The 11,089-nt window shown below is 43.1% G+C and overlaps 1 protein-coding gene across 1 annotated transcript; it reads left to right on the top strand.

Annotated features, from left to right (window-relative positions):
* Positions 1–420: 420 nt before the first annotated feature.
* Positions 421–5,654, top strand: sox18 (SRY-box transcription factor 18). Its single transcript, XM_072448692.1, has 2 exons — positions 421–1,195; positions 2,188–5,654. The coding sequence occupies exons 1-2, from the start codon at positions 847–849 to the stop codon at positions 3,303–3,305; spliced, it is 1,467 nt and encodes a 488-aa protein (XP_072304793.1). The 5' UTR covers positions 421–846; the 3' UTR covers positions 3,306–5,654.
* Positions 5,655–11,089: the final 5,435 nt, after the last annotated feature.

Raw genomic sequence — 11,089 nt, 5'->3', positions numbered from 1 at the left:
GGTCAGGGCGGGGTATATAAAGAAGAGGCAGTGGAGCGGCTGAATCTAGCCACAAGTTTGAAAAGTTTCAGAGGGAGAGCAGGGTGCAGGGAGAGAAGAGCTGCGCCGCACGAGCAAGAACGAGAACGAGAACAAGAGCGAGAGCAAGAGCAAGAGAAGACGAGAGAGGCATTTTGGACCACTGTTTTTTTTTGTTTCCAATTTGACCCTTTTTTAAGAGTTTGTGAGTCGAGTTTTCATGATTTTGAACTGTTTGGTGACATTTTTGTTTGGGGATTTGCTGGAGAGAAACAGAAATCCAAAGTGCCAGAACATTGCTTCTTGACTTGCCAAATATCTTGAATTTGTTTGTCAATAGTTCCGACATTTTTTTAAATTTTTGTTTCGGGATCAGCGAGGTTCATTTTGCAAATCCTCTTTCTACTTTTCCATTTTTATCTGGACGTTCGTTAGCAAACTGAAGTCTTTGATGGTAAAAAATCATTACTTGGACTTAAAATATTGCCATCTAAAGCTTTTGCCAGAAAGCGTAATATTATAATTTTTTTCTTTGGATGACTTGCTTTGAAATCTGGGACCAAACATGTTTTGATGAACTTTTGGCAAGAAAAAAAAAAAAAAAAATCATGATTTGCTTTGAATTTGATGATTTGCTTTGAAATCTGCCACTCAAATCTAAGACATTTCAGTGAACTTCAGCAACTTTACAGCATCTTTACAGCAACTTTACAGCATCTTTACAGCAACTTTACAGCATCTTTACAGCAACTTTACAGCAACTTTACAGCAACTTTACAGCATCTTTACAGCATCTTTACAAACCAAATTTAACTTGGACCAATCGATATGAACTTAGCAGAGTGCAGTTTTCTCCATCCCAAAAGAGTGTCCCTGGAAGGACCGTGGACGTCCGGGACCCCCAGCCCCGAGTCGGATGGTGAGATGGGCTTTGAGCACAGCCTGTCGGGGGACTGCAGCTCCCCTGACAGCAGGACGAGCAGGACCAGGATGTCAGGAGGACCAGGATCGGGGGAGCAGACCCGGGGAGGTGCGCCCGCCGAGGGGAAGAACGCCGCGGCAGAGCAGAGGATCCGCAGGCCCATGAACGCTTTCATGGTGTGGGCCAAAGACGAGAGGAAGCGGCTCGCGGTGCAGAACCCTGACCTCCACAACGCCGTGCTCAGCAAGATGCTCGGTAAGACACATTTTGTCTTTTTATGGTATGTGTTGTTTAAGAGGAGTTTTCCTGAATAAAACACGTTTAATCTTGGCCTTGGCCTACGGCAAGTCACACAACTCACACTCGTTGTGATAATTAGTATGTTTAATAAATCTCCACTAAAGTAAACGAATAGTGTCTGAAAATAGAACAAAATGAGGTGATTGCTGTGTAAAGTTAAAGAAATACAAGGACCACGTTTTGACCATTTACAATCATATTCAAAATAAAGACAACACATTCTGTGCTAGTTCTTCGTTCTTAATCTGTGGACTATAATAATCTAAACATTATTTATTTTTATTTACCGTATTTTCCGGACTATAAGTTGCACCAGCCAAGAAATGCATAATAGAGGGAAAAAAAACATATATAAGTTGCACTGGAGTATGAAATGCAGTTGCAAGTGTGAAAATAACAAATAATATCACATATAAGTTGCTTCGGAGTATAAATACAAGTATATAAATATAAGTATAAGTTGCACCCCGGCCAAAACTATGAAAAAAGGTGCAACTTATAGTTCCGAAAATTCGCTATTCGTTTCCATTTTGAAATGAAATGTAATTATATTTAGCAAAGTCATAGAAAATAAATAATAAATAAATACATATACAGTACATGTAGCAACAGGTAAGATTCCAAATCTCAATATGACTCTGTGAGTGAAGGATGAAGACATCTAAAAATCGATCAATGTTCAACTGATGATTTTGTATTTTATTTTTATTTTACTTTGGTAAAACAATGTAATTTATATTTTAATAATGTGTATTGTGCACTCTTCTACAATACAATAACGCCTGTTTGATTGATAAACACAATTTAATCCATTAAAAAATGTATAACATAACAGGAAAAAGTGATGGGACTGAAAACAATGTATTAACGTCTTGCAATTTTTAGACATCAAATGAACAGTATATTATTCATAATTTTTAGATCAACACACATTTCCTTTTGCGCAGGTCAGTCATGGAAAGCCCTCAGCGCTTGTGACAAACGGCCTTTTGTCGAAGAGGCCGAGCGCTTGAGAGTCCAACACCTCCAAGACCACCCCAACTACAAATACCGCCCGCGGCGCAAGAAGACCACCAAGAAACTCAAGCGTGTTGAACCGGGGATCCTCCTCCACAGCTTAGCCCAGGGAGGAGCCACCGGCATGGGCATGGGCATGGGAGATGGGGGCCCATCTTACGGACATCCAGGCTCCCATACCTCCCACCACCATCACCCCCATCACCTGCTGCCTTCACTGGGCCACTTCCAGGACCTTGCTCCAACTTCATACCAGGAGATGGAGAGCTACGGCTTGCCCACTCCCGAGATGTCGCCGCTGGACATTTTGGATGATTCTGGAGCTAGCGAATCCGTGTTTTTTCCGCAACATATGCAAGAAGAGAGCGCTATGGGGGGCAATTGGAACAACTACCATCAAATTCCACACTACAGCCATCATTACAGTCAAAATACGCCAACCATTAGCTTAAATAATAGCGCTAACTCTACTCTGAGCCCTCTTAGGAATTCAAGAATCGAAATTGATTCAAATTCTCGATTGAACCAAATTCCCAGCCATCATATTGCACTGAGAAATCCAGCAAAATGTCCAATGCCAGAGTCTACATCCTGTCCGTCAGCAAACCAAACTATTAGCTACTTTAGCCAAATGTATCCGGCCAGTACGACGCCAAATGCCAATCCTTTCGCGTCAACAAGTCTCGGCCAGCTCTCGCCACCGCCTGAAACATCTTGCACAAATTCGTCAACATTTTTACACCCGATCCAGCACACAGACCAATCTAATGCCTCGGCTAACCTGACTAACCTAGCGGCCAACGATTTTTGGTCGGAAGTCGATAGGCACGAGTTTGACCAGTACATGCGGAGAAGTAGAGATGAGGCGTACGGGTCTAAACTTAGCCGTGGTAGCATTGGAAGTAGCTTGAACGTAGGGGTGATCAATAGGGATGTGGGAAGCATCATGGCTAGCGGTAGCGGTTGCGAAGGTGCTAGCAGTCCGCTCATTTCGGCCTTGTCCGACGCTACAAGTGCAGTCTATTACAGCGCCTGTATTAGCGGTTGATGAATTAGCGTCTTTGCTGCAATTGAAGTAAAACACAGAGCACGAGCAGGAGTCTATATTTGATTTTTCAGGTTTTGTCAGAATTCCAAGCCAAGAGAAAGAGTCAAACAATGCACAAGTGATGTTAAACTAGATTATTTTTTTTAATGCTATATGGTTGTTTTCAAAAATGTGCTATTAAAAACTACATAACACTCAAAAGTGTTAAAATATTGTCATTTGAATTAGAATATGAGCAATCAATTGGAGACGTTATTGCTTTGCCTAAGATGTTACGCAGCATGGCATTAAACAAAGGCCAGTCTTAAATGTGATTTATTACTAAATTATGCCTTGAAAAACATAGATTCAGTGGGTCAAGTTTCTTCAATTTGAATCACTGAACTTCCCCCATAACTTTCCACAAAGCATCACTTCAAGGTAATTAACTACTTTAGCAAAATGAATACAGCCTTTTTCCTTCCCATTATACTTTATATCACGTGCAAATTGCTCTACTTACGATGCAACTTGTAAAAGCTTCAATCTACTCCAATGTGCAATGCAAACTGATGTCTTCTTTATCTCGATCTTTCTGATTATTTGGTTGTCCCTCGTTTACTATTATCAATAGCGTTCAGTTTCATCCTAATAACTGGGTTTTTATTTCTACTCTCTTTACCAGCATGATTCGCCCCCGATGGCCTTCTGCCTTGGTCAAGATCAGCAAACTGCCTAATTTAATTTAATTGCTGTAGCAGAGCCTTGTGGTTTTCAAACAAGCCTGGGAATTTGAACTATGTTAGCATTTTTAGCTCATGCCAACAAACTGGAAGTCTTCATAACATGTTGGATATGCTTATTGTCGTGTTCTAGCAAGAAAGCTAAACTGTGACATAAAAGCACATTTCAAACAATAATGTCTCAAGATTTCAAAGGGGCGGTGCAGATTTTCTGGTGGAACTCGATCGCTTGGCTAGCTCATGTTGCCCGGCGCTACGTCAAAAACAGTGAAGCCAATTTCCATATTAAAATGTATAACATGTTTATTTCATGATATTTATGTCATTTCTCTGCTCTCGTCACCAGTAACATGTAATAAAAGAGGTTTAGTGTCACTAAACTCTGACCAGAAGTGTAAAATATCAGAAATCTCCCCCTAGAGTCCATTAGCTTTATCACGCTTTGTTGGAACGCTTTAATGTTAGCTCAAATAAAACAGCAAAAGGTTTACACACTCAGCACTGACTTTTGAAGGCTGTTGTGCGTGTTGATGCCCAAACCCTCTTGATCATAACGTGCGTGTTTTACCGGCTTATGCTAACGCCTCCGCAGTCTCTCAAATCTGACCCCACTAGCCAAAATAGCTAAGTGATTAGCATGAGCATCGAGCGCTGAGTTTGCAAATATATATGTCTAGGGGTATGCTACTTACTTCTGAACATTCCTGGCGGCTCAATAATCTCTCCAAGGTGTCAGACAAGTGGCAGAATCAGAAAAGTTTCAGAGTGCACCTTTACCCGTGCATCTGTTCACACGTCCTATGTTTTTTTGTCTTAATTTTGTCCTCAATTGAGCTTGTTTTAGTCCTGATGTGGCCTTGGTTTAGCCTGGTTCTTGTCCTTGTTTAGTCCTGATCTTGCCCAGGTTTAAATTTGAGTTCAGTCCAGGTTCAATTTCGGGTTTTGTCCTGGTTTAGTCCCAATTTCTGTGCAATAAATGCGCAAAAACCATGAAAAGAGATGTTAAGCTCTAAAAAAACGGATACTTTTCATGAACGGGACCAAATCCAAAGTGTCCGAGGACTCGCTAAGGCTTCGTCCAACTTCTCCGCACATCTTTCTGGAGCCTATTACAGGAACGGCTTGGCCCAAACCCCGACGCTGACCGCCGGCGTGTCCCGCAAACGGCCGAGGGAACGCTTTACAAGAGCCCATTCCGGACGGATTCGAGCGTGATTGATAGGGTTTTTTCCCCCTTTCCACGCGAGGATAAAGTTACTGTTCTTTTTGGCCAACGTACACGCGAGGAACTTTGACGTTTGAAGCTCATAAACATCGAATGTTTAGACGAAATGTCAGGTTTGAAGGTTTAAAGACGGGTTTGGACGAAGGGAAACGACCACAAATCAAGCGATAATGTCTCAGTGTTTAAGCGTTTATCATGTTAGCAATGGTTTATCCTGATAGTGATTTACTGTATATATGAAGTTGTTATGGTTTTGTGAAGGAGAAATATACTGTATGAGACTATGAATTTTCTTTTTTGCACTGGTTAAATGTGTATAGTACAGGAAAATGTTTAAAGTTTAAGATATGTAAATAATGATCTTGTTTTTGTTTTACATTTTGGGAACATTTTGCTGGAATAAAGAGACGTTTGACATTTAAGACTATATTGTTTGGACTTTTTAAGATAGTATTTTAAGGATATTTTTACAATCATCGTAACCATTTCCTCCACAATTTTATCTCCTACAAAATCAGTTCAAATTTACTTTCAAATGAGTTTAAGACTTACTTCTGTGTTTGTAACGGAAGGTCTTTGTGTCTCGATGCTAATGCTACTTTAGGAGCCTAATAAAAATACATATATGTTGATAAAACACAACAAAATTAAATAATCTTCACGTAAAAATAACTGGATAGTCTTTATTATACATTTGACTCGGTGATGTACAGCAGACTGCAGTGTCATGAGTCGTTTTGATCTGCCTAGGATCATTTAATGTCTAATATTATCGGCGAGAAAAATAAAATAAAAATGACTTGTTGTTGTTTTGCTAGATTTTAAATTTTTTAAATATATATATTTTTTTTTACGTTTAAAAAATATGGAATAAAAAAAAGAAAACTCATTATCTTTGAGGCTAAACACAGAAGCATCTACGGTAAAGTATCCACTGTATTTGTGAAATCTTTAACAACACAAACACTAATTGTCCACTGCTTGATTTATCGATTTATATCTATTTATTTTAGAGCAAAGCCATAAAAAAGAGATAGAGCTGTGGAGGAAACGGTTACGATGACTGTTCTAGATCGTCCACAAAATCCTCAAGCTTCCTTACATTGAAATGAAGTATTTTGCAGACGGAAGTACAAAGACCATGATAAATTATAGTTAAAATGTTACTGTAAAGAGCAAACTGATCAGCAACACAAGCGAAGAGATAATTTTGCGTTCGGCGTTTCAGTTTCAGAACCAACACATTTTCTTTTTAAATCGCTAAAATGTCTGAAATTGCGACTAAAGTTGAACATTTGAACCTGGTCTGACATCAACAATCCTTGAGTTAACCAAGAAGAAAGGTGGCGAAACACATTGCACGTCTTTTTAACGAATCCAAGGTTGTTGTCCTGAGCTTGTTTGCGATCGCGAAGTGGAACGACATTTCTCTTTAGTATTTTTGCAAACATAAGTTGGAGCCAGGGTCTTTTTTGATGCATTTTTGCTGCATCTGCTCCGCATTAGTTTGACAGAGGAGACTCTCCGCTTGGTGAAACAGTAGATCTGAACTGAGGACGATGTGCAGTGGAACCAGTTGTACTCACCACACCGACTCAAAAACAGAGCAATATGACCATTTCCCCCCCCCCCAATAATTTCAACATTTAAAAGCGGAGGAACATGAACAGCGTCTAAATAATCTCTGACATCTGCGTTTGACATTTTCCTGCACTTTTTCCGTTTTAATTGGCTGTGACACATCAAGAGCATCGGAGAGAAACAAGCGCTTTTTTTGGGGAATGGTGCAACAACGCTGTACTTTTGGTAATAATTATCAGAGTAGAAGAGTAAGAGCACGGACATGAGGGTATCTGAGGATGCATTTAAAAAACACGGGGATTTCCCAGAAGTGTCGCAGAGACATTTGGAGCTCATGTTTACGCTGCATATTGAGGGCTGAGAACGAGAAGCGTGCAAATAAAGTCATGCCGGTTGCCGTAGAAACGATTTGCACCATTTTGCACCGGAAATGCGTGAAAAGGCCGAACGTTCTGACAAAGGCGAAGTGTCAACAGCAGAAGAAAAGCATTTAAATTAAATAAAAAAGCACAAAAATCTCTCTTGTTGACAAATGCACTAAAGATGACTTCCCTCTGCACATTGTTCAACATGAAAATAATCTGTATTTCTGCTGTAATTGGCCCGTTTGCACCTGTTTTCGTTGCTTTGGTTGTTTTGGACGCTTCACCTTCAGTTACCGCCCAAACCTGAATGCTGCGCTGTGATTGGCCCGGTCACCCAGTGGCTCGAGCACAGACGCAGATGCAGGAGTGGTACGTGATTCCCGTGTGACAACTCAACTATTGTGGGACTTCATCTTGCGGTACAATGTGAAGATTTCCAGCACATTCTGTCCTTGGTTTGGTAAAACAAGTGTCTCTCGACTCTCCACTCACACCAAGATGTTTCCGGTTCGATTCCTGGACTGCGTGAGACCTTTCCGTGTGGAGTTTACATGCTCCCACTACAGTCCTACTACCGGTAATCCTCCACCTGTAGCCTACTCCTGACCAGGGCCATCTGCTCACTGCCCACTGCTCCTAACAGGTTACCCCTGGACCGTGTATGTTCCTAAATATGAATTAAGACATCCTTTGCGTCTCTTTGCTCAGGTATTTCATGTTTTAGAACAATAAACCTATGTATTGAAAACATATATTACTAATAATTCCTGCATTACCTCATACATTTTATTTTGGTAATGTTTAAACTGTTGCTACTGCCTATAATTTTCAACATTTCATCATAAACTGCCACTAAAAGTATGCTAATGACAATTTTACCACACGTATCACAATAACGCACTTAAAGCACCGTGGCCCATGCTAATGAGCGCACACAGTTGTGGTGAAGGCAAAGTGACCGCAGAAAGATCAAGAACGAGGCCTGTGATTATTTACTTATCTTGTCTTAAAACCTCCAGATTTCTCCCTTTGACGTCACAATCTGAGGAAAGATGAAACGAGCGCAAATGAAGCACAAGTACAACTCCGGGCATGTTTTGGATCAGGAAACGATGATATAGCATGGTTAAAAAAGGGAAACAAGAAAGCATATGTGCCCTTTAAATAGAATAATAGTGTTAGCCGTGTCCAGAACACTGCATATCACTCCGCTTCCCGCTGTACGCTGTGACGTCTTCTTCTTTTTCCTGTGAGGCCTTCGACATCCCACTTCCACTTCCACTTTCCCACACGCTTTACCTCACCTCACCTCACTTTCCGCCGCTCCCCTCTTTCTAATCCCTCTCTTTTCTGTCAAGACTTCTACCAAATCCCCTTCTCTCTTTTCGCTGGATTTCGCTCGTGCTTCCACAACCATCGCACGGATCGCGGTGTTTGTTTTCCCGTACGGGGCTGTGGTCCCGCTCATCGCTCTGTGGCCGAGCGGAATGTAGGATGTAGGAAAGGGTGTGTGTGTGTGTGTGTGTGTCTGTGTGTGTGTGTGTGTGTGTGTCTGTGTGTGTGTGTGTGTGTGTGTCTGTGTGTGTGTGTCTGTGTGTGTGTGTGTGTGTGTCTGTGTGTGTGTGTGTGTGTGTGTGTGTGTGTCTGTGTGTGTCTGTGTGTCTGTGTGTGTGTGTGTGTCTGTGTGTGTGTCTGTGTGTGTGTGTGTGTGTCTGTGTGTGTGTGTGTGTGTGTGTCTGTGTGTGTCTGTGTGTGTATGTGTGTGTGTGTGTGTCTGTGTGTGTGTGTGTGTCTGTGTGTGTGTCTGTGTGTGTGTGTCTGTGTGTGTGTGTGTGTGTGGATCAGGGGCGGAAGAGTGTGTTTTTGTGGGAACACCTCGCTGCGCCGCGTGTCGCCCGGAGTGGAAAAGATAACACAAGGCTGGGTTCCCCTCGTGTACACGCTGGAAATGCACGGATTCAGAAGATGCAGGGGGAGAGAGAGAGAGAGAGAGAGAGAGAGAGAGAGAGAGAGAGAGAGAAAGAAAGAGAGAGAAAGAAAGAGAGAGAAAGAAAGAAAGAGGGAGAAAAGCCACGTTTCGACTGGCCCTGATCCCCCACATTCCCCTGTGTCCATGTATCAACGCTCGGCACTCTTTAAAATCATATATTAGGCTTATATTTCCAGTGCACGATGCATCTAACGCTGTTCAACCCAATGTGTTTCACAAAGAGACGTTAAATGAGGTGTAAAGTGCAGCGAAGCAGAAAAAGCTTTTATTGTAGCTTTAGCCACGTCTCAAAACTTGGAGCTACTTGAATATCTTTGTATGAATTGCTGAGCTTGGCCTAATGAAGAAAAAATACAATCCAGGTATGGTTTAGATTTACTCAAGAATACATTTGTTATATTTGGGCGAACACACACTTGTGCTCTCGTTGGCGACCAGGAAACAGCTGATGCTAACGTACACTAGCTTTGTTTCGCTAAGTCTGTTGGTGAACGATAAATGGCAATATCTTTATAGCACTTCAGACAGATTTCAAACTGACACGATCAAAGAATATACGTTAAAACCACTGGAGTCTGCGTTCTCTCTTATCCAATCATCTCGCACTGCTAATTAGCTCCTCCTCAACTAAAGAGACCCCGTGTCCAAGCCCTGGGGGGACAAGATGGCGGTCCGGTCAAGTCAATGGCGCGTGTTCATTGGTGCATGTTTCTAAAAAAATCTCCTTCTTCCGCATTACTTCCTGGTTGTGGAGCTAGCTCTGGACAGCAGATTCCTGTACGCCGTTCACCGTGATGTCAGAAATGTAATAAAGATTTTAAAAATGGTAAAAGAAAAAACTGAAAAGAATTGAGCACTGTAGATACTTTTACCGACCGAAATCTTGTAATGGTCCGGGCCGAGAGGTGGAAGTCGCCCACTACTCAAAATGCATTGCTTTATCCAGCCACGTTGACCGATCCACGCCGGTGTCTGGACCCCTTTAGAAGCTCGTGCCTGGTCCACTTCGAACCCCTTTAACAGCTTTTATGGTTCATATAAAGCATGTCATAAAGTCAAATCCGTTTTGCCACAGTACAGATGTATCGTGAAAGCATCTATTCGGGTAAAAATGAGACCGTTGTGCTTTCTCTGCATCGAATTGTAGAGCGGTTTTACTCTCAGAGAAGCAGGAAGTGTAAGTGTGTTATCCAATATGTGTCGTCGCTGCAGAACTGAGAGAGAGAGAGTTGTGAAAAGTGATTTTAAACTCGTTTTGGTGAATATTTGGGACGCTGAGAGTGGAGACGCTTTGGGAGCAAACTGAACCAGTGGAAACACGCCGTAAGAGAGAGAGGAAGGGGAGCGAGGAGCGAGGGAAGGAAGGGGAGCGAGGAGCGAGGGAAGGAAGGGGAGCGAGGGAAGGAAGGGGAGCGAGGAGCGAGGGAAGAAAGGGGAGCGAGGAGCGAGGGAAGGAAGGAGAGCGAGGGAAGGAAGGGGAGCGAGGGAAGGGGAGCGAGGAGCGAGGGAAGGAAGGGGAGCGAGGGAAGGGGAGCGAGGAGCGAGGGAAGGAAGAGGAGCGAGGGAAGGAAGGGGAGCGAGGAGCGAGGGAAGGAAGGGGAGCGAGGAGCGAGGGAAGGAAAGGGAGCGAGGGAAGGAAGGGGAACGAGGGAAGGAAGGAGATCGAGGGAAGGAAGGGGAGCGAGGAGCGAGGGAAGGGGAGCGAGGAGCGAGGGAAGGGGAGCGAGGGAAGGAAGGGGAGCGAGGAGCGAGGGAAGGAAGGGGAGCGAGGAGCGAGGGAAGGAAGGGGAGCGAGGAGCGAGGGAAGGAAAGGGAGCGAGGAGCGAGGGAAGGAAGGGGAGCGAGGGAAGGAAGGGGAGCGAGGAGCGAGGGAAGGAAGGGGAGCGAGGAGCGAGGGAAGG

Source organism: Eucyclogobius newberryi, unplaced genomic scaffold (genome assembly GCF_026437365.1).
Source record: "Eucyclogobius newberryi isolate DKJ021-1_F unplaced genomic scaffold, fEucNew1.0.hap1 SCAF_17, whole genome shotgun sequence".
Classification (NCBI taxonomy): Eukaryota; Metazoa; Chordata; class Actinopteri; order Gobiiformes; family Gobiidae; genus Eucyclogobius; species Eucyclogobius newberryi.
Note: the sequence above shows the minus strand (reverse complement) of the source record. Positions and strands in the feature narration are given on the sequence as shown.